The sequence below is a fragment of the Fusarium solani genome (genome assembly GCF_023522795.1).
Source record: "Fusarium solani strain SB1 chromosome Unknown bctg00000002, whole genome shotgun sequence".
Taxonomy (NCBI): domain Eukaryota; kingdom Fungi; phylum Ascomycota; class Sordariomycetes; order Hypocreales; family Nectriaceae; genus Fusarium; species Fusarium solani.
Window position 1 is genome coordinate 354,406 of NW_027072155.1, and position 24,610 is coordinate 379,015.

General features: G+C 34.9%; 5 protein-coding genes across 5 annotated transcripts; 2 read left to right on the forward strand and 3 right to left on the reverse strand.

The window, feature by feature from the left end:
• Positions 1–1,909: 1,909 nt before the first annotated feature.
• Positions 1,910–3,124, forward strand: MRS44_004062 (uncharacterized protein; the record flags this gene model as incomplete). Its single annotated transcript, XM_065622038.1, has 1 exon — positions 1,910–3,124. The coding sequence occupies one exon, from the start codon at positions 1,910–1,912 to the stop codon at positions 3,122–3,124; it is 1,215 nt and encodes a 404-aa protein (XP_065478110.1).
• A 2,270-nt stretch (positions 3,125–5,394) lies between these two features.
• Positions 5,395–6,390, forward strand: MRS44_004063 (uncharacterized protein; the record flags this gene model as incomplete). The annotated part of the gene is made up of 1 exon (XM_046274349.2): positions 5,395–6,390. The coding sequence occupies one exon, from the start codon at positions 5,395–5,397 to the stop codon at positions 6,388–6,390; it is 996 nt and encodes a 331-aa protein (XP_046124091.2).
• Positions 6,391–6,635: 245 nt separating this feature from the next.
• Positions 6,636–9,690, reverse strand: MRS44_004064 (uncharacterized protein; the record flags this gene model as incomplete). Its single annotated transcript, XM_046268564.2, has 2 exons — positions 6,636–9,131; positions 9,184–9,690. The coding sequence occupies 2 exons, from the start codon at positions 9,688–9,690 to the stop codon at positions 6,636–6,638; spliced, it is 3,003 nt and encodes a 1,000-aa protein (XP_046124092.2).
• Positions 9,691–10,340: 650 nt separating this feature from the next.
• Positions 10,341–11,447, reverse strand: MRS44_004065 (uncharacterized protein; the record flags this gene model as incomplete). The annotated part of the gene is made up of 2 exons (XM_046271857.2): positions 10,341–11,231; positions 11,280–11,447. 2 exons carry the CDS (start codon positions 11,445–11,447, stop codon positions 10,341–10,343), a joined length of 1,059 nt encoding a protein of 352 aa, XP_046124093.2.
• A 300-nt stretch (positions 11,448–11,747) lies between these two features.
• Positions 11,748–12,971, reverse strand: MRS44_004066 (uncharacterized protein; the record flags this gene model as incomplete). Its single annotated transcript, XM_046277975.2, has 1 exon — positions 11,748–12,971. The coding sequence occupies one exon, from the start codon at positions 12,969–12,971 to the stop codon at positions 11,748–11,750; it is 1,224 nt and encodes a 407-aa protein (XP_046124094.2).
• Between the last annotated feature and the right edge of the window lie 11,639 nt (positions 12,972–24,610).

Below are 24,610 nucleotides of genomic sequence, written 5' to 3' on the forward strand. Positions count from 1 at the left end.
CGCCAAAGAGGGCTCTGCTTTGGCGAGCAGAAGCATTGGCGTCAAGTAGTGCCTAAATATTAAACTTACCAGCGCCATATTGACTTTTGATTTGGTAGCTTCAGAACCTGCTGGTCACGGTCCCACATGACATTAGTGACTCGACGAAGTTCGAGATGCGAATGGATGCTTGTCATGTCACAGTCACTAAGTGTGAAAGATGAGCCATGATTCATAGTACGGAGAGTAATATAAAAACTATACCGCAGCCATTTTTAAATTAGCAACAAGACAAAGAGACACAATCTGTCAAATCATTCTAGCCCCGGGTTGATTCTACACAACTAAAGAATCCATCATGATTATAACCAAGAAAACACGAAAGGACCATACCCATTGGATATGCAGATATAAAGCTCAGACGACCTTTGAACTCGACTGCCGTCTAGTAGGATATAAACCTTCACCACAACCAATGGCAGAGAAAAGCTGCGGCTTTTGTCTTCATCGTCGATGTGTAGACGCCGTCGCTTTGAACAAAAAGTTTGATGAAATTGGCCGGCTCACTAAAGTTGATGACGACGAGACCGAATGGTGGGAATATTTCGTGAGGCCGATAAAGCACGAACCGATAGAGGCTTGGAACGGTAAAGAGCCCGTACTGGGCTGCGTGTTCTTATCAGTCACCCTGAATCACCAGTTTACACTTGCTTCCCCCAACCTCCGTGTTTTAATTTTAGTCTTAGCCTATACACGATGCTCCTACCTTTTCCCGTTCCTGTTAGTCATGATCACTCGTCGCATGTCGAACATCAGAGCTGTCCAGGCATCACGCAACGGGGCACAAAGCACAATGAACTAATGGCCGGTTTAAGGGTTTATGAATCTACCTTTCTTCATGAAATATTCAGATAAGTAGATTTCACTATTCTCGGGAATTTTAACTCCTTGTTGGCACGTTATTAAAGCAACAATGAGAGGTGGCAGCCCGCTTCGACGGGCATGATGTTATAGGGTAGGTAGGTAAGCTAATGAAGTTGAAACAACTGCAAACACTCAGTCTCCTCACCGAGATGCTGGCTTCTAACACAACGGTGCATTTCAACTGTATTAGACCGATATCATAAAAGAGATTTTACTAGTAAGAGCCTATAAAATGCAGCCTCACGAGATAATTGCGGGCTGGCAACTGTCTCACTCTTAAAAATATGATGCGGGATCTCGTTGGCGGGAACCTCTCCACCAGAGAATGAAGTTGAAGTAGCTACCTTGATTACATCCTTGTCACTAGATTCTCTCGTTTTTACTGTTTACTAAGTTTCGAAGTTGCACACCGGCTTGGAATCTGTGCAACTACAGTACGGACCGTTTCTGGGTTGCCCGAAATCTGCATGGATCCGAAGCTGGCTCGCCGGCTTCACTAGACACTGCTCTGGGTTGAGTGAAGCCCATGAACCACTCGGAGATTGCGAAAATAGGCATTGTCAAATGCCAATCAGGAACGACAAATGGTTGCCGACAAGTCTAAACACCATCGCGACTCCACAACAATGCATTCAGACCCTGTAGTGACCCAAGACTAACCAATCAGAGAAGCATAGCATAGCCCTCATGGACACCGAGTGGCTGGTGAAATTAAAGCCCGATACGGGGAAGGCGACCGGCCCGCTGACATGGACCCCGAGGTCCGCTGACGCCCGCTGACAGTGGCTGCCCGAGCTGAAACGCGCTGGCGATTCAATTGAGGCTTTGCAGTTGGTGAATCTTGAGTAATTGGTGATGCTGGTAAAACATCGAGTTGGCTGAGCACGATGCGCCTCATGGGCTGCAGAATGAGGAGGATATAAAGGACGGTAAAGTTTGCAGGTTCCAGAACTGTTCTCCCTTCACTCACCATCTCTCATCCTCTTTCTAGCCAAGCTCACCCATCATGAAGGCTCTATTTCTGTCTATTCTCTGGCCTGCTGTAGCCAGCGCTGCCGCCTGCAAACCCGAACCCCCCAAGTCGAAAACCGCCTGCAAGCTAGCTGCCGTTGACAACGTGGATCTGAGTGTCGGCTTCAACTACAATGGCGACTGTGCCCCAAGCACCGGAACTCTCAACGGCTTCATGATGTTTGTCGACTTTTCAGATGCCGAACCCGCTCAAGGCGAAACCCCCCAATCGCTCTACGACGCGGTGGTCCCCCAAACGACTGAATGGTACAAACAGGCCTCTCAAGGGGCTCTGTCTTTCAATGTCACGGCCGATCTATCCAAGTTCTACCGCATGCCTGCCTCTGCAGCATCTTATGGCTGGGAGCGAGGTCTCACATGGGCAGAACACCAGGACTACATCCAGGATGCCCTCGACGCCTATACCGCCAAAGGCACTCGCCCTCCACCTCCTGAGTCGGACGTCCTTTACGTTGTTCCCGTAAACAACGCCGGTGCCAGAGGAATTTCTCGATCCATCACCTTTGTTACACGAGCCAACACCAGACAGGGTGATTATGTCGCCAGGAAGACCGTTACCGTTGCAACCGACGCATTTACAACATGGGGTCCGAAAAGCTGGATTGCGTTGGCTCACGAGACGGGTCACACCATGTGCTTGGCCGACTTCTACCCATTCGAAGATCTCGGCCTGGGTTACTACGTCGGTGGTTGGAGTGCCATGGGGGATGTTTCCGGCGTTGGCCCTGATTTCTTCGCCTGGGACAAGTGGCGCCTGGGTTGGATTAATGACGAGTCCATCGACTGTGTTTCGGAACGAGGAACTACTGAGCACACCCTTACACCACTAGAGCTCAAGACTTCCGACAATGACATCAAGGCTGTTGTCGTCGCCGTCAACCAAACCTCAGCACTTGTCGCCGAGGCCCGCATCCCCGGGGGTCTTGATTCAGGCGTCTGCGCCCCCGGTGTCCTGCTATACACGGTCGACACCTCGGTCAAGTCAGGCTATGGCCCTGTCCGTGTTCTGGATGTAACGCCCGGATCAGGTGGCTGCGGTACTGATACCGTATACGACAAGAATGATGGAACGCTGTCCCTGGCCCCCGGTGGAGTGAGCTCGTACAAGGTTCCTGGCTGGGGAGTTGAGGTTACCGTGGTCAAGCAGACGGAGAAGAGCTATACCATTCAAGTTGACGCCGAGTTTTAGGAGTAAGAGTTTATATCGGAGGAGTATTCAGAGTTTAATAGAGTAGACGATTAGAGAAGAGATAGCCAATAGACGGGGTTGGGATTATAAGAAACGTTTCGTGCAAACTGTGGCTGCATCCACATGTCACAAATCATGATCCCGGTAGGCAGATGTCAATTTACCCCCTTACATGACTCTCTATTTTACATTGATTCAGTTATTGACTTTCAGAGCTGTTGGATTATCCTTGCCATTCTCCCGTCTTGAAATTGTTCAGCTGCTGCGGTGTAACAAGGAAAACGTCATGTGATTGGCTAACCCGGAACGCGAAAGGGGCTGGCGCCTAGAATCCTTCAGCCAACATTAAGTCAGATGACCGGGAACCCGCCACCCCGGGAACCCGCCAACCCCGCTTTTTTCTTCAACACCATAACCCTCATTAAATTAATCACTTATGCAATGATCTTTATATTAAATTAAAGCTATTTTAGCTAATTAGAATGCCTAAATATATAGATAAAGACCTCAATGAGGCAATTTAAATAGTTAAAAACAAAAGGTCTATTATTAAAGTAGCTAATTAGCATAGGGTTCCTTGATCTTCCCTTTGAGACTGACTTGCCGGAAAGGAGCCCAAAGGAAGGGCTTATGAGGGTTAATAGTGGCTTTCTTATACCCTTAAAAAGGAGCTCTATGATTAGCTAAGGGTTTAAGATGCCCTTAGAACCCCGTTGATGCACTTCTAAATTAGGTAATTAGTGCAGCGTATATTATTAGTCTAAGGAGACTCGAGGCCGCTTAGTAAGTATTAGATTAATAGGTTTATAGCCCGCAACTAATAAATTAAAACCCTCTATATAGTTTAAATTAAAGCTAAGTAAATTAAGGGCTCTAAAGTAATTATTATCTAGGCTTAGTTTAATTAATTAAAGGACCTAGAGGTTATTATTATTTAGTATTAGTATTATTAGAATATAAATAAAATTAATATCTTCTAAGGAGTTAGTCTTAATAGCCTAATAGTTAGCTAATTAGAGAGAAAAAAGGTAATTAAAAAAGACCTAAAGTTATATAATTAGGTAATTATTATAGAGTATATAAGTGCAGATAGCTAGGTTCTTCCCTTATTAGTTATCTTTAAAGGTTAGGAGCCTTAATAATAGTAGTTTCTTAAGGATCTTTCCTTTATAAGTAATTAGCTCTTTATGGTATCTCTAAAGGGTTAGACTATTAATATAATTAGCCATAAGTGGCTCGAGAAGGTCTTTATCTTATATATTAAGCTAGCTAAAGCTAATAAGAAGAGGCTTCTTTTCCTTAATAGGTATAATAACTACCTAATTAAGGCTTTTATTTTTAGTTACTTTAAGGCAAATATATACCCTTATTACCTATTGCTATATATATTATATATCTTTTAGCCCTTTAACTTATTATGCTTTAATATCCTTAAGAGGAATTACTAAAATAAGCTCTCTTTAGTTGCCTCTTTAGTTAAAGAAGGACTAATAATAAAGGTAACTTTCTTTTAGTATTATTATAAGGCTTAGGCCGCTATATTTACGGAAGAGTATATTAAGAGTAGCTAGCGAGGGTTAGGGCTGTGGCTAATTAATATTTAAAAGCTACTCTTAAGCCAGTTTATAATACTAGATGAAGAAGAAGCTTAAGCTACCTAAGGAGGTAATTTAACCTTAGAAGTAGCTAATTAGGAGCCTAAAGTACCCCTTTTTTATACGCCTAAGCAGACCAAAGATATAGCTAACCTTGCAAGAGATCTCTTCGAGGTTAAGCAATTAACCCTAACTCATAGGCACTTTTGCCGGCTAGCTGGCAGGAGCCTAGAGAAAAAGACCCTCAAAAGGGTAATAGAATTAGATCGAGCTGACTAATTAGAAGCTCGTATGAGCTAATTATATATTGCAAAGAGACGGAAGGTAAATAAACCACTTAATCAGGTTATCAGGAGATAAGAGACCTTTTTGCAATAAGGAGCCAAATGCGGCAAGAAGAGGAAAAGGAGGCTTGCTAAGGAGCTGATTTTCTTATCATTTGATCTATTTATATTACTAATTTACTCAAATTGGCCAATTAATAGCTCTCTTCGTCGTGATATAAGTAATCGTTGTGATCGTGGTCCTTGGTGTTGTGGCTTAAAGTGGGGCTGGCGGGGTGGCGGGTTCCCGGTCATCTGACTTACTCGACAACCCATGTTCTCAACTCCCCTAACCTGTCCCCCCTTCTGCAACTTGCTCGGATCCGCCGGACACGACTCAACCGCTCTCAAAATGGTTTCCTACACTGAAATCAAAGCCTCCAACTCTCTCATCAATGATGTCACAGCCCCAAGCGTCGCCGTCTTTGTTGGCGGCACGTCAGGCATTGGCAAGCTCACAGTCAAAGCCCTCGTCGCAACCGGTTCGAGCGTCAGAATCTATCTGATTGGACGCAAGAGCTCTGAAGAGCGGTCGCGTGCTTTCATCGAGGAACTCCGCGTGATCAATCCCAAGGCCGAGGTTATTTGGACTGAAGGCGATGTCTCGCTACTTGCGGAGACAAAGAGGTTATGCGAGGTTATCAAGAGCAAGGAGTCGCGCGTTGACCTTCTGTTCCTTACCCCGGGCTACGCACCATTTGGCGCTCGTGAGGAGACTTCCGAGGGCCTGGAAATTGTCCAGAGTTTGGCGTACTACTCGCGAATGCTCTTCATCCTCCATCTCCTTCCCCTTCTCCGGGAAGCCGAATCCCCAAGAGTGGTCGGCGTTCTGGGAGGCGGGTTAGAAACAACTTCGCTGGAACTCGACGACATTGACCTCAAGAAGCCCGAGAATTTTGGCCCCAGAAAGGTTCAGCTCCAAGTCCTCACGATGAACACGACGACTCTGGACAAACTAGCTGCCGAAAACCCCAATGTGACGTTCATCCACTCTTGGCCTGGATGGGTCAACACAGGAAACGTAAACAGGGGCGTTGATCAGGGCACTTTCATGTCCTGGTTCGTCTGGCTTATCCTCGAGCCTCTCATCTCTCTGTTCTCGTTCAGCGACGAAGAGTCTGCACAGAGGCACTTGTTCCAGAGTACCAGCGCTGCTTTTGGTGGTCGTGGAGTGCCGTGGGCTGGGAAGCAGGGTGTGAACTCGCTGCAGAAGCAGGAGAACGGGCTGTTTATCGTCAACTACAAGTGCGATTCCACTCCGAATGCAAAGGTTGTGTCTGCACTCCGGGAGAAGGCGCAGAAGAGGGTTTGGGACCACACACAGGAAGTTCTTGGGCCATACCTGTAACCGATGGATTCTCGTTTGCTGTCATGATGTTTTCTTGCTTCTGGGCTTTTTTCTTTCTTCAATATTACTCCTCCTACCTTCTCGCCCCCCCTGCTAGCCTTGCGCAGGCTATGCAGGGACTCAGTACCATGACACAACTTAGCAAATGTCACAAGTCCCAAAGAAGGAGTCGGATCCAAGACAATTTATCGATCATTAAGTATCCTAACTCCAAGCATATAATTCGTATCTTTTTTCGCACGCTCTTAACCAGCCTCAAAAGCAGGGAAATATCGTTTCAATCCTCGGTCCAAAAGCTTGATGCTAACAGGTTTGACGAGATACTCATCCGCGCCAACACTGCTTGCAGCCTCCCTGTCCGATAGGCTGTCCTGACCAGTCACTATAAACAAAACACTTGCTTCGCAATTCGCTTGCTTCTCTAAAAGTCGTATGCGTCGAGTCGCTTCAATTCCATCGCACACTGGCATTTGTAAGTCCATAAGGATGAGTTGGAAAGCATCTCCTCCGCCGGCAGAGGATAATGATTGTTGTTTTGAGAAAATGTCAATAGCTTGCTGGCCGTCAGTTGCAGAGCAGTAAGGTATTCCTCGTTTCTTGCAATACATCTCCATAATGCGAAGATTAACAACGTTGTCGTCAACAAGTAAGGCTCTGGGTTTAGCAGGGCTTGTGGGGGCCTTCGTGATCGAGGTAGGTGGCCTTGATTCTAAATGGCTTGATGCGTTTGTTTCGCCAACCGATGGAGCCATGGTGCCCATATCGGAGTCGATCCCGTCTGCAGCTGTGTTTGAAGGGGGAGAAACAGGCATCGACCCGTACCCTTCGTCTGAGCTAGAGCTTTCGTCATTCGTTGCTAAGGGCGACGGCCCATTCGGACGAGAAAGGTTGTCCCGCGAAGCGCTCATCTCCGTCATGATCCTATCGATCTCTCCAAGTGCCAGGTTGATCGTTGAGGTCAGAAAGGGGCCGCTAACGTATACGATGTTGTTTGAAGTTGGCTCCAATGTCTCTTGCTCTTCTGACCCTGGGATAAGGCAGATGACGGGCTGTTCGCGCGGGATTTTCGAGAAGCACGTGCGGCGTTCTTCTAAGTCGGGTATGAGATCAAGGATCAGAAGACAGTTGTCTGTAGTCTCCGAGGCAGTAAAGCCATTCCGTATCAGACATTTCTCAAAATGTGCAGACAAAGGTCCGTCTTCTGATCCAGATGCCATCCTGTGAAACTTGAGTGGGATTTGTTTCGGTTTCGAACGGAGTGTTTTCGACGAGACAGGCGAAGAGACGCAATCGACATCTCCAAAGGTTGCTCTGAAATGCGAACCACGGCCAACCTCTGATGATACCAACTCGACAGACCCACGCAGTAGCGTTGCAAACTTGACAGCGAGAGGGAGGCCCAGTCCAGCACGTGTCGAGTGCTCGCCAACCTTCTCATAAAGATCGAATATGCGCTTTTGGTCCTTGAGGTGAATGCCACAACCGGTGTCCTCGACATCAACGACGAATTTCTTGGCATCCCTTCCCATCGATGCGGTTACTGCCACAATACCTGTTCTCGTGTTCTGAATCGCATTGATGACGATTGGCAGCAGGCTGTCTCGAAGGAGGTTGAGGTCAACCCGAAGGCTCTCGCGACCTGCAGGCAGATCGTAGTTGAAGAATATTGAGGGTTTGTATCGTGTGTCGCCTGAAATCATATCGGATACTCCCTTCGCTAGCTCCGTCTCGAGGTCCTCGATGTGATGAACCGCATACTGTCGATCTGTCATTGCGATATCAGTCCATCTGTTGAGAGTAATCATACTGTTGACAGTCGACATTAAATCTCGTCCTGCCGCTGAAATGGTTTCGAGATAGAGTGACGGCTTCCCGAGACCGACAATAGGTCTCACCAATTCCGCCAAGTTCGATTTGGTGTCGTTTCCTTTCGAGTCCCACGACTTCAAGTCCTCTGCAAGAAGCTCTGCGGCGCCAAGGATGCCGTGAATTGGGGTTCGGAGCTGGTGAGAGATGCCTCGGAGGAATGTCTCTTTTGCTGTCATCACTTCTGCAAGCAGGCGTTTCTGCCACCTCTGGGAGAGCATGCCTGCACAGGTCCGAACAAACCAGGAATCGACATCGTCGAATATATGTCTAAAGTCCTTGGTAGCAACAACCAGTAGGGATGGGCCCAGCGTGCTCTCACAGTGAGCAGCAACGAACCGGACCACCTTGTAGGAGGGAGTGTCGTGTTGGTTTGAGCCAGCAATGAATTCGTCAATGTAGTTCGTGTCCTCCCAAAGACCGTTTTCGATGTTCGATGACAGGATGGGACGCCCTCCTTCGGTCTCAATGTGGCCAGCCCTGGAAGACTGAAGGCTGATTGTCGCGTCCGGGTAAGCAGCCCTCATGATTCTAAGCACTGGCTCCTCCGACACCGTATCGTCATCGTCCCGCTCAACCTCAGCGATGAGTTCAGCCATCCGGTGACGTTCCCGCTGGCGCTTTGCTCTGGCGCATAGCACAATATCGGCGACGATCCAATCAGCCAGACGAGCGAGTGTTTGTTGCTGAGGTTTCGACAAAGGATCCTGGCTGGTTGCTGATGCCACGCAAAGCGACCCTAGCCCAACGCATTCGCCAGATTCGTGCTGCATTCGGAGTGGAACGCCCGCATAGGCCGTAAGTCCTCCTTGTTCAACATACGGTGATTCCCGATATCGCCAGTCCTCCATCATGTTTGGTAGAAGGAACACATTCTAGAAAGTAGTTCAGCAACTTGCGGTAAGGGAATAGAGAGAAATACCATACACCAGGAGGCTGTGTGACCGTGTGAGCGCAGAGGGTTTCACCCCGCGGCAGGATAGCGAGCTCAAGTCCGACTGTAGCTAAGCGAATGTAGACGTTGACATCGAGAACGCCGATGACGGCGTACTCCCATCCTGTGGATTCCTGAGCAAGACATGCCTTCTCCTGAAGACCGGCGAGAAGTTCAGGTTCATTGATAATGTCTCGGGTGTAGTACCATAGCATAGACAATCTGAGCCTCTCATTCTTGGCTAGATGAGCGCGTAAATACCGAGGAGAGGGGCAGGGCTTGTCCGGGACCGAGGAGGGTGCATAAGGGTCCGTCTTTGGAGGGTAGAAACATGACTCCAAGTCCTGGGACCAAGACTCAATCGGTTCATCGATCTGTTCCGGGTCATAGATCGGTCCAACGACCTCGGGACGAGGCGGCGGGGGGTTGCGCTCGGACGACAACAGGACCGCGTCGGCCTTTGGGAGGAAAGACAGCGGCTTCCCGCCAGTGGAGGCCATGACCGATGGTCTGCAGCACGGGGAAGATAAGGCGACAGGGGTCACAAACGCATCAAGACCGAATCGAGCATCGACGGTGGATAGGCAGTCGAAAACATGCGTCGAGGCGGTTAAGGAGAGGCTTTGGTCAAAACTTGGAAGTCGGAGGTTGAGGCGCCACTCACGTGCCTGGTCCCGCTAATGTGGCCCCATGGGATACGATCGAGATCGGTCTGGACCGTTTGCTCCGGCGTCCAGCCTCAAACGGAAGGTGTGATTTGCTACTGCAGTTGCTTAGTGTGAGAGTTAAAGGGATAACTATTGATGGCTAAGGATGCACTATTTTCTGTTAATCACTCATCTTGCTTTGAAAACTCGTAAATTTTGCTCCCAGGTTGAATATCTGGGGGATCTACAGAACAGAGTTGAACGGGAATTCTTCATGGTTATTTATAGCTTCGGCGATCATCCTTGTTAAAGTGGACCGACAACCAGATTTGGATGGCCCAAGCACGCCATGCTTTTGCCAAGATGGCGAGTTTCAGAGTGTCAATCGAATCACCCGGTTTCATTTCATGTTGGTTCTCCAACAGCCTAGAGACAATGCACAAATATCATATTGTCAACTACAATATGCAATACTATGGAAAGTAACAATCGCAGCCCGTTCATCAGTGATCGACGCGAATGACAACCTTGGCAAAGTGCTTCTTCTCCTTCAATCGCCGATAAGCATCCTTGACCTCTGCCAGCTCAAAAACCACATCGTCAATAACAGGCTTAATCTTCTTCTCGTCGATGAAACGAGCAAGCTCCTTGAACTGGTTGCGGCTACCTCCAAGGATACCTCGAGCAATGCAAGTGTGGAGGAGGGCTGCAAACATGGGAACCGTCTCGGCGTTTGCTGCTCCGACACCGCCAATGATCATGACGATACCATCAGTGCGGACGGCCTGGAGAGAATGCGAAAGCGTCTCGTTGCCGCCAATCTCGACAACAATATCGAAGCCCCGTCCTTCGGGTGTCAGAGCTCGCGCCTCTTTACCCCAGCCGTGGGGGTTGGTGCGATAGTTGACAACGTGCTTAGCGCCAAGCTCCTTGAGCCTGCTAGCCTTCTCATCGGATGAAGTTGTCGCCACGACAGTTGCACCTACGGCAGTCGCAAGCTGGAGCGCCGCGATACTGACGCCGCCTGTTCCCTGAACCAAGACCCAAGTACCCGGCCCAGCCTCTCTACCCTTCAGGCCAAAGAGTGAGTTCCACGCAGTCGTGTATGTGACTGTAAGAGTTGCGGCTTGCAGCCAGTCCAAAGACGTAGGGGCATGGACAAGAGCACATTCTGGGAACACACCAATGGATCGGAGTGTTCCATCTGTGCCTTGTCCAAGCATGCTTGGGACCTGAGCGACCGTGGAGAAGGCATCGTCAGGGATGGACGGATCGAAATTGGTCACGACTCTGTCTCCAGGTTTGAACCCCTTGACTGAGGACCCGACTGCCTCAACAGTGCCAGCGCCATCGCAGCCCGGCACCACGGGAGGAGTGATGGGGCCGTTGACACCCTACTTTGAATTAGGGCTGTGTGATATCTAAGGACAAGATTGACTTACCATGGGACCAGCGATGACAAGCTCTCGGTAGTTGAGACTGGCAGCATATAATTTGACCAAGACTTCATTGGGACCAAGGCCTGCCTGGGAGGGCACGGGAACATTCTCTTGGTACTCGAGGGAGGTTTCGAAGCCTTCTTGGCTGTTCAAGATCCACTGTCTAGCCATTGTAAGAGGTGATGAGGGATAACGTTGTTTGGTATGATTGGTATTGAATAATGGATAGATGGATGTTTTTGTTCTGAGATGAAGAACTTCAATTCGAAGGGCCTCTCGAGAGTTTATATACGTTGACGATGCTGGGTAAGATCATATATGCGGCGGAAGCTAGGCGGGTCTCGGCGGGAACCTTTGCGGGTTGCGGACTCGTCCTATTACCAATAGCCATGATGGACACTGTCCAGGTAACTTGATGACATATATCCTATCGGAGTTAAATTATAGTTATGGACATTATTTTCGAAAACCTCAACGTCCACCGCTGTTCCGCCACCTCTCCATCCTATCAGGCCCAAAATCCAGCCCCATCAAAACAAGCGGAAACACATCAACCTCATCCATACTCCTCTCTTCCAACAGCATCTCCGTCTCGTTCCTGTGTAAGAATCCTACACTCCGCTCCGCACATATGCTAGTCCACGCCGCCGCTGTCTTGGCATCCCAGACGCCCCTCCTCGTCGTGATGCGTACCCCTCCGAAACACGGCCCACTGCCTGTTTTCAACAGCTCATAGCCCGACTGGATCATCATGGAGACACACCATGTCCTTCGGACTGATTCAGAGAGAATCCAGGCATGCCATAGAAGCTGCTCTGGAGATGCTTGACAGGGAACAGGAGGATTTGAGGTGAGTTCTGGGGTGTAGACTGTGAGGGCGTTGTGAAGAAGTAGCCTGTCGTCGCTTGTGGCGCATGAGGCATGAGATAGCATCTGCTTGGCCCAGCGGTGTAGGATAGGTAGGTGCTGCTCTGCGTAGTGCCGTTGGCGAATATTCCCGTCAAAAAGGCGGATAAAAGTGTAAATGAAGAGTGATTGTACGCGACCAATCTCGTCAACAATACTAGCCTGATGACAATCATGTGAGACGGCAAGCTTGTTTGCCTTGTCTTCTATAAATCGATAGACCATATCGCTGGTCTTGTCCGTCTTGTTAAAATATGTTGATAGAGCCATGAAAGCATCCTGTATGCAGCTCGGGACGCTCTTTTTGTGCAGTTCGGCGTGGATGAAGGGGTTGCTTCCAGTCTCAATCCATTCCTTCAGCCAGTCTTTGGTCTTGTCGAAGCAAATGTGTACTTCGTTAACTGATATTGGCACAAGACCAGAAGTATCAACGGAACTAACTTCCCAGGAGTCTGGGGTCAGGAACCAAGCCGATCTCAGGTCATCCAGAGATGGAGATGGGGAAATGGTTGTTGTGGGCAGCTCTAGTCCCAGCTGTGGATCAATTGCGATGATCTCTGGTTGAGAAGGCTTCAGGAAAGATGGGACAACTTGCTCCTCGTGGTGTTGTGGTAATCTAATCAAACCATCAACGTTGTCATTGGCGCCGTAAACGACCATTCGCGGATGAGCTTCATAGGAGCAGGCCAACCCTCGGAGCTCGCAGCGACGGCATTGAGGAAGCTGCTTGGTGCATTTTCGCTTGGCAGACTTGCACGACTCACAGGCCTTGCGCGTTTTGGGATGCATTGAGATGTCTTGGCGTGTTCCTCTTGCGTCTGGACAGATTGAAGAACAAGGCCGTCATAGTGATAGGGTAGAAGAGGTGATGTTTTGGCCAATGTTTGTCAGCGCCAGCGGAATTAATTTCCTTCTTTGGTTAGACTTTCCGCATCTGACTCCACTACGCACCCGCAGCCCAGTAAGCACTAGGTAATGGGAGTGGAATTTATCAACCTCCTGTCTGTCACAAAGAGATGATCGATGAATGCGATTGTCGAAAGTCACCCATAGTAAGCATATGAAAGAATAATAGTGCCTCTTATGAGGTTTCGTCAAAAGAATTTGCTATAACTCTAGGCTCCTAGAAGCACTGAGACCACGCCTACATCCATGGCTTGTCGGATGTTTCACGGGATTCAAATCCACAATGCACTTAGAATATTAAGCATTTCTACGGCTCTGAATCTAAAATCTCTTATTTGAGGGCTACGATCACGACCAATGGTGGTCAGTGACAACCAACTCAAGGATAGACATATTGTTAGAATAAATGCGGAAACTCATGACCTGAACGTCGTTTTGATATATTACCAAGTATGAATCTTTCAGACAAAGCCACCACCCTTGCTCTGCCCGAACTGCGGGAACACGGGCACAACCGGGATGCAAATCAAGCCGACATACACACATAGTAATCAGCCCACAAAGCCATATACTTAGCACCAACAGCGGGGTTCCATTTTGCCAGCTAAGCCATAGTAATCTTATAGTAGTTCTAAATAGACGCATATATTATCGTCTTACTCACGAGATAGAACCTTTTATAGCCCTTAATTATACCTAGCTAGAAAGGAGTAAGGGTTATATCTCCCTTAGGTAGCTAGGTTAAGGACGGCTACTATCTAATAATACTAACGCAAATATAATAATCCGCCCATAAGGCTATATACTAAGATCTAATAGCAGGATTCCACTCGGCTAGCTAAGCCATAGTGATTTTATAGTAGCTTTAAATCTAGGAGTAAGTTATTATTTTACTAACTAGATAGAATTTATTATATATATTTATTATTCTAGCCTAGATCAGCGATAGGGTAAAAATTTTATTACTAAGGGTTATTAATACGGGGGTTAAGGGCTTTTATCTAATAACCGAGATATAAATATAGTAGCTGTTGAACCGAAGCTATTATATATATATGAGTATGCATAGAGGGTTCCGCACTGCATCTTAGCAGAATGAACTGCGGAATTAGTTAAGGCAAGGTCACGTGATATAGCACCCTCTAAATAAGAATAGCGTAAGGCATTAGCCTAAGAGAGGGGTAAGAGTTATATAGTTAGGTTTAATTAAGTAATTTACTAAATATAGGTTTAATAATTAAGAGTCTTAAAGCTATACTTCTTTAAGGTAGCTATAATTATTAAAATAAATATTAAATCTATAAAACTAACCTTAATACTAATATCTCTACCGCGATAATATATCTTCTATTATAAATATAAAGTCTTATCTCTTAAATAATCTAAATAATTAAGATTCCTTTAAATAGTCTTATATTATAAAAATAACTATAAAATAAATATATAAACTTAGTTAACTTAATAACTTAAGTTAATTTAATATTTTTTATAAAAAGAAATTAAAGAGACTTAAAATAAGTAATTACTTAGTAAGAAAAGGCCTTAAGGCTAAGGTATATAATATAAGACTTATTTAAAGTAAATATATTATAATCTTATTTATTAAACTAATTCTAAAGGACTAAGAGGTATATAAAGTAGAGTTAATAATTTATTAAAGTGACCTTAATTAATATAATAAATAAATAAATAATATCTATAATATATTTAATTAAATAATTAAAAAGGTTAATTTATATTATATTAAGATATATTTATTAGCTATAAATAAGTTAATTAAGTATAATAATATTATAGGCTTTTTTTTTTAACTTAAAAGCGGCTTATAGTATTAATAATAGCCTATAAAAGAAATAAGCTTAAAAAAGGTATTTTAAGGTATTAAAGGTAGCCTTAAATAATAAAATAAATTAAGAAAAATAAATTATTAATTAAGAAAAATTAATATAAATTATAAAGCTTAGATAAATAGCTAAAGTATAATATCTTAATACTTAGTTTAATAACTTAAAAAAAGTTTTAAAATATTATTTTAAGATTTTTCTTTAGATTAAATAAGGTTAAAATAAAAAGAAAATTAAAAATAAAACTTACTTATTATTAACTTTTTTTATATAATTCTAATAAGAGATTTAAGATAAGAAAAAAAAAGGTAATAAGCTTATAATTAATTAAGTAATAAAAAAAAGCTTTAAATTAGTTTTTTAAGTCTTATCTTCTTAAGACTTAAAGTAAAGCTACTTATTTATATAACAGTTAAAAAAAGGCTTTATAAAATGCCCTTATTAATCTCTAGAAATACTAGAGTAATATATATTATATAAAAAATAATATAAATACTTAAACTTCTCTTTATATTAAGTAGTATTCTTAGAAAATACCTTAAAGAAATATTAATTATCTTAGAGATAGCTAGACTTATAAGAGTAATATCTTAAGTAAGATAAGGAGGTTTAAGAACTCTATAAGAGGTTATAAAATAAAAGTAAGGACTTATTAGAGAAGTTAAATTAATTATTTAGCTTAAGATATTATATCTTAAAGAAAGTAATTACTTTCTTAGTATTAAATAATAAATACTTATTATATAACTTATTAATCTTAGACTTTAGGATTATTATTTATATATTTAATAAAGCTAAGTAATTTATTTTATTAAAAGGCACTTAATATAAAAAAGGTATATTTATTAGCTTAAAATAGCTATTAATTTATAAATATAAAAATATAAATATTATAATATAAAACTTATAAAATAAGCTATAAATCCTTAATTTATAATATATTATATATTATCTAAATATAAGAATAAACCTTATATCCCTATATTAATTATATTAACTTAGATATTAATAGGATTAATATAATAATAAGGATATTATTAGATACCTTAATAATTAGGCCTTATATAAGCTATAGCAAAAATATAATTAATATATATTAAAATATATCCCTAAAATAATAAAATATATTATATTTCTTATAAGGTATTTATGCTATAACTTATAAACTATAAAGAAGCTTAGCTAAGCTTAAGTAATAATCTAGTATTATTACTTAAGGCATTTAGGACTAAGAAGCCTAGAGTATTTAATAAATTATATATTTAGAGTTAAGATTAAGGAATTAATTATAATAAAATATAATATTTATAAACTAATAAAAATAAAGTATTAAAAGTATTATAAACCTAGGGAATAAGCCTTAAAACTTAATAAATAAGTCTTATTAGACTTTTATAATTATCTAAAAAAGATAAATAATTATATATTATATAGAATTTTTATAAATTAAAAATTAAGTTTTTACTAAGATTATTACTTTATTAATTATTAAGAAGAGAGCTTACTTATAATATTAAAGTACTTTATATAAATACTTAATATAATATATAATATTAAGCTTTAAATCCTTAAAATAGATAATAAGCTATAAAAGGCTAATTTAATTTATAGATAGCTTATTAAAAAGGGAATTAAGGTAAATAAAAATATATCTTATACTTAGTAATAAAATAGCTCTAAAGAGCACTCTAGGGGGGTAATAAAAAAGAAAGTAAAACTATTAATTATTAATAATAACCTACTTATAGAACTTTAGCTAGAAATAATAAGAATAACTATATATTTACTTAATTAAACTTTAAAATAAGGTCTATATTAAAAAATATTATATAAGAACTTCTTTTTAGGTATTTTATATATATAAGAGTAAAACTAACCTTATATTAAGTATATAAAAATAATTAACTTTAAAGCTTTTATTTTTATAGACTTAATATAATAAAAAGATAAGAGGCTTTAATTAAAAATAAATCTAAAGGCTTAAATAGGTTTCTTAATTAAATATAACTCTTAGAATATCTTTTAAATATAAAATTTTATAACTAATAAGATTTATATTACCTAAGATATAATATTTAATAAATAAGAGTTTTTTAATATTAATAAAGTCTAAATAAGAGAAATTATTAAGGAATAAACTTTAAAAGAGATTTAATAATATCTATAAGCTTTTTTAAGTATTTAATAAATTAATTAAGTTATAAATCTTATATAAAGCCCTAATAAGTAAGAAATATTAGAATTAAGCCTTAAAAGTCTTATTAAAGACTTATTAATTATTAAGATAAAATTAATAAAAGATATATAAATTAATAACTTAAAATATACTTAAGTAAGATTTAAATTCCTCTTAATATTATTAAAAAGCTTATTTTTAAGCTTTTTTATATAAATAAGGTTATAAATAAGCTAAAATTAAAATAAAATAAGAAAATTAAAAAATAATTTATTTATCTTAAACTAAGTATTTTATATAAAAATAATAATAATACTTATAATAAAAAAAAAGAATATATTAATTTTAAAGGTAATAAGAAATAAATATATTAAGGGTAAGCTTAAGCCTAAGTATAAGATATAAATAGCTCTAATATACCTTAAACTTAATAAATAAGTATATTATAAAAAAAATCTATCTTAGGCTCTAAGTTCCTATAGTAATTTAATTAGATATAAGTTTAAGGTAGAATTTAAATAAATATAAAGAGATTACTTAAAGAGCTATTATTAGATATTATCTTAGATAGAGATTATAAGGTATAATCTATAGGTCTATAACTTATAAATACTAGACTATATATAGGTATTTACTTATAAGTTTAATAAGTATAAGTACTTATAAAAGTATAAGGTAAGGCTTATTATTTAGGGAAACTAATAATAAAAGTTAAGTATTAAAGATATTTATATTATAACCCTCGCTAAAAAGTTATTTTATATAATATTAGTAATTATAATAAAATTTAATCTTAAATTATTATAATATAATACTATAAATATATTTATTAATATAAGACTATAAGGTAATATATTTATAAAATTACCTCTTAGGTTTAAAAAAAAATAAAATAAGAATTAAATATTATTTTTATATAAAATATTATATAGATTATAAGTTATATTACTTTTATAATAAATAAAACTTAGAAATATATTTTAAAGCTTAAGCTATAAAGAAATATTAAATAAGCTATATTATTACTAAAAGGATAAAGTCTTTATATTTTTTTATATAAATAATATAATTATTATATTTAAGAAAAAAGATAAAAATAATATATCTTAAATTATTAAGTCATTAAAGAAGAAATATAAATTAATTAGAGGCTATAAGCTTTAATAATTCCTTAAAATAAAGATTATCTAAGATTATATTTTAAAATATATCTAGGTTATATAAATTATATATTTAGAGAAGATATATAAATTATATATTATAGATACCTTAAATAAATCTTTAATAATAAAAAAAGAATTTATTTTAAGTAAAGAAATAATAATTAAATATATAATTAATTAATATAAAAAAGTAATTAAATTAATCCTTTTTATAAGTATTATTATAAGGCTAGATATTATTTTTATAGTTTCTTAATTAGCTTAGTTTATAAATAACCCTAAGGAGAAATATATTTAAGTAGCTAATTAAGTCTTATATTATTTTTATATAATATATTTTTATACTTTATAGTTTAAACCTAGAGAAGGCTTTATAATTTATAATAATACTTTATTTATAGATAATATAATTAATTAAAAGAGCTTATAAGGTTTTATAATATTACTTTTTAGTGGCCTAGTTAGATAGTAAGCTAATAAGTAAGATATTATTATAACTTCTATAATAAAGGTAAAGCTACTTAGATTATCTTAAGTAATAAAAAAAAGGCTATTTTAATAGAGGCTACTTTAAAGCCTAGGACTTAAGCTATAAAATATTAATTTATACCTTTTTTTTAATAATAAATAAATAATTTAATTACTAAAGAGTCCTTAAAGAAAATTAAAAATAAAATTAAAGTATATAGATATATATTATTATTAATTATAAAAATACCTTAAGAATAAGGTAATCTCCCTTAGTTATAAAAAAAGCTTAAAGCTTATTATAAATAGCTTAATAAAGGCTCTATAAGGTAATAAATAAAAAGAGAGTTATAAATAATATAGGCTAATTAATATCTAAGAATATATTATAAAATATTATAATAAAATACTTAAGGAGAGATTAATTAAGGAGATTATAAATAAGTTATAATTATAATAAATAAAGCTTATATTAATATATTAAAGCTTAAAGATTATAAAGTTATAGTAAGGTAAAGAGATAAAAAGTAATAATAAATAATTCTTTTTATTACTTAAAGGTAATTATATTAATATAAATTATAATACCTAAATAAGACTTAAATAAAAGAAATAACCCTTATTTAAGCTAAATAAGGGTTATTAACTAAGAGAAACTCTTTAGCTATAATACCCTTTAATATAACCTTAGCTATAATATAGTACTTATTTTTCTCTTATTAAATAATTATTAATAATAAGGCTTAAATAATTAAAATAAATTATAAATTATACTTATAGTTTTATTAACTTAAGAGGGGTCTTATTAGATATAATCTAAGAAAAATAATATTATAGAGAGAGTAATAAAAAGACTATAAGGGTTAAATTAATAAAATAAACTATAAAAGTAAAAAAAGAGTATATTTATATTTAGTAATATAAGCTACTAAGATTATATTACTTATAGCGGTATATACTTAACTTAGCCTAATACTTATTAATACTTTAGCTAATTAGAGTATTATTAAGGTAGGCTAAATATAAGATATTATATTTTTTATTTTAATTATATAAAAGGTTAAAATAAGTATTAAAATATAAAAATAAGGTATAATTTATATAATAATAGCGGTAATAATAATAGTAATAACCTATATAATATAATTAGCGCGTCTCTTTATAGCCTAAGTAAGAGGTAAAGAGGTAATAAAAGAGCTATAAATAAATTAATATTTTATTTTATAAATTTAAAGCTTAAAATAATTAACTTAATCTTAGATAAAATAAGAGAGAAGGAACTTTTCTTATAACTTATATTAATTAACTTAAAACTTTAAATTTAAACTTTAAAGAGTAAAATAATTTATAATAATATTATAATAAGAATAAGAGTATAAAAGTAAGAAAGAAAGATATATTTCTATATAATATAATTAATAAAAGGTAACTTAAAAAGCTTAAAGTAAGCTTATAAAAGAGAGGCATAAGGTAATCTAAGAAGTTATATATTAAAAATATATAATAAGTTAAAAAAAAAAAAAAAAAAAAAAACCTAAGGTAAAAAAGCATTTTATTTATAAGCCTTAAATATAAATTATAATTAATAAAATAATAAATTATTTATTATTTATAATTTATAATTAATTAAAAAAGAAAAAGACTTTTATTTATCTAAATAAATACTTCTCTTTTTACTTTATAACTTTAAAGCTATTTATAATTAATTAAAAAAAAAAAGGCCTTTATTTAGCTAAATAAATATTTCTTATTTTAGCTATAACTTTAAATAATATAATAATATATATTAGGTAAAAATACCCTATAAATAAGGAAATCTATAAAAGAAATTACTTAAAAGATATTAAATATAATATAAAGGACTTTAACTATTAATTAGAGTATTAAAAGCTTTTTACTCTAGGGGGGTATATTAAACCGAAGCTATTATATATATATAAGTATATATAGAGGGTTCTATATTATATCTTAGCAAAATAAACTATAGAATTAGTTAAGGTAAGGTTATATAATATAGTACCCTCTAAATAGGAATAGCGCAAGGCATTAGCCTAAGAGAGGGGCAAGAGTTATATAGTTAGGTTTAATTAAGTAATTCACTAAATACGGGTTTAATAGTAGCTTATGAGAAGAGCCTAGTAGTTAATACCTATACTTAGGTTTTAAGAGTAAAAGTCCTTAAGAGGCAGCTTATAGTAGTTATAGATAAAAGCATAAGTTATTATCTTATTAATTAAGTAAAACTTATTATAATTTTTATATATATTATTATAGATAAGAGAAGATATTATAATATTATTACTAGGCATTATTAGAGAGGGCTTAGTAATAATAACTAGTTTAGGCTTATAATTAATAATATTAATATAAATATAATAACCTATTAATAATATATAATAATCTAAGCCTATAATAAGATTTTACTTCTTAAAAATAACTAAAGGTAACTTATAATAATTCTCTATAAAGGTATAAGTTATTATTTTATTAATTAAGTAAAACTTATTATAGTTTATTATTATATTATCTTAAATAAGAGATAGTATTTTAATACTATTAATAGGTATAGGCTTAATAGGCATAGGTTTATAGCTAATAATAAATATATAAGTATATATATTAGCCTAGAGGCTAATATAATTAATTCCTATATCTAAATTTTACTTAGTAAATTTAGCAAAGGTAATTTTATGCTTAGATATAATAGTAATATAATTATTATTCTTCTAAATAAGGTAAAACTTATTACTATTATTAACTCTACTAAGCTAAATTAAATTAAGAGTCTTAATACTTATTATAATATATTAGCATATATCACATATTTTATTAAATAGTAAAAAGATATATTATACTATTTAAAAGTATAGATAATAAGGGCTTAGGTTTTATAGTAGGTTCTAGCTCTAGCTTTAGCTTTAGGTCCCTAGGAGTAGGCTTAAATATAGCCTAAATATAATAGGATTAGCTAATAATAAGTCTCTCATAGGTAGCCTTAATAAATAGGTTTTATAGGTTTAATAATTAGAGCTTATACTTAATTATTTATATATCTTATAAATATATACCTAATATCTAAACTAATTAATATTAATTATATTATTAAATAAGAGCTTATTATAAGGGATCTTATTATTATAATTATGCCACTAAGTTTAATACTTAGTAGTTTTATTATCACGAGGGTAACTTAGAGTAGCACCTCGACGCTCATAGGGCTTATAGATAGTTATACCTAAGGCTAGCTAAGTGCTTCCCAGGAGGAGGACGGTAATACTTTAGGCAAATATATTACGGGGAAGCTAAGGAAAGGAGAAGGGAAGTAGCGAAGTTAGTAATAGAATAAAGAGAGATAGACATTAACGGAGACCTACTTATAACGAGCTCGCTTATAATATATACTTAATCCTTAGTCTAGCTTATCTAAAAGACTATGCTATAGATAGTAGTAACTAAACCGAGTAATTTCTGCTATATAATAAAAGGTATTATAAGCTAAGAAACCTATAATAAATAACTCTTTAAAGATAAGAAATAACTAAATATAATAAATTAAGATAATAATTTATAAATAGTTATTTATTTTACTAAGAAACTTAAAATAGCTTATTAAGGCTATAATAAAATTAAATTTTAGATAAGAGAAGGTATTATATATTATTAAGCTATTTACTAAATAAAGAAATAAATAAATAATAATTATATAATTAGTAATATTATATAAGAATATTATTATAAACTAATAAACCCTTTAAAGATATATTAAATATACCTTATAGATTTATATAAATAATAACCTTTCTTAGAGTTAAATTAAGTAAAAAAAAATAATTACCTTATTATAATAAATAATTATTATATTTAAGTAATATTATATACCCTAGTTATAAAGGTCTCTTATATAATAAATCTAGCTTTATAATTATTATATCTAATAGCTAATAAATAAAAAATTAACTTAAATTAAATTATTTTTTATATACTTTTTTTATATTATAACTTATATTTATTTTAACCTTTTAGTTATTAAAACTAATTATTTTGTTTTTACTTTTAATAATATATAAACCTTTTATTAAAGCTAAGAGATATAGAATAATTTAAAATAATAAATAATAATTAATATTTCTTTTAATTTAATATATATTTTATATTATAGCTAAATTAAGTCTTAATTATATATTTAATATTACTTTATAATACTTATTAATTAATAATAAGATTAAATAACTTACTTATATATATATAAGTTAATATATATTACTTATTATAAAGATAATAAGTAATTATAACTTATTTATTTAAACCTAAGTAATTTACTTAATATATAAAATATTATTTTATTACTTTATATTACTTAAAATAAGAATTAAAGTATCTTAATTAATATTATAGTAATTTTAATAATAAAGGCTCTATACCTAAAGCCTAAGGTCTTAATAGGCTTAAATTAATATAGTTTATCTATATAATTATTAATAGCTTTAATAATATACTAAAACTAGCTCTATTTATAATAAATAACTTATATCTTAATTAATTAAAGTAATTAAAATCTAACCCCTTTATATAATAGCTCCCCTTTAATATTAATCTTCTAATTATTCTTATAATTCTTAATTACTTAAAGAGGTTAAAATTACTTTTATTATCCTTATAAGAAAAGATTTAATTATAACTAATAATAACTATAACTAACTAATTAACTAATCTATAACTAGCTAATTACTTAATAATATATTAATAAGATTATAATAGCTTTCTATAAAGACCTTTAACTAATAGATTAAAATAATATAGCTAATACCTATTAGTATGCCTTCTTATATAATTAAGATAACCTTACCGAAGAGGTCTATAAGCTTTATAGGGGCGCAAAAAGTATCTATAATAGGCTATAAGAGATAATATTATATAAAGTTATTTAAAGCATTGCGGTAGATATATAGCTTATTAAATAAAAGGTTTAAGTTAAATTTATAATCTTTAGCTATAACTTTTTTCTTTTTTTATTTAGCCTCTTTTTACTTAGTTATAATATAAATAATTAATTTAATTTTATTAAAAAAAAGCTTTTTTTATTTAAAGCCCTTAAAAAAAAGCTAAAAAAATATAAGTATCTTACTTAAAAAAAATTTAATTTTCTTAATAGCTTAAAAGATAATAATAATATATACTTATATAAGATATAGCTTATAACTCTTATTATTAATATTAATACTTTCTATAATGCTAAATAAGAAAATTAAAAAAGTCTTATTATAGCTAGCTAAGATCTAGCTATATAGCTATAAGTATGATATTAAGAAATAGAGGTTATTAATATTATAGGTTTTAAAGGGATTAATTCTTAGAGTTAGTATTAGAGTTTTATAAACCTAAAAGGTATTAGCGCTAAGGCTTAGCGCTAGACTTAATAATAAATAAAAGTCTATAAGTATAATTAATTAAACCTATTTAATTAAATATATAATATATATATCTTAGCTTATATAAATATATAAATAATAGTAATTTTAATAGTAATTTTAATAATAAAATATATAAAATATATTTATTATATTTATTATATTTTTTTAATATTTTATTACTTTATATTACTTAAAATAAAAATTAAAATATTTTAATTAATATCTTAGTAATTTTAATAATAAAAGCTTTATACTTAAAGCCTAAGGTCTTAATAAGTTAAAATATATAAGGTTTATTTATATAATTATTAATAGCTTTAATAATATATTAAAATTAGCTTTATTTATAATAAATAGCTTATATCTTAATTAGTTAAAATAATTAAAATCCCCTTTATATAATAGCTCCCTTTTAATATTAACTTTTTAATTATCTTTATAATTCTTAATTACTTAAAAA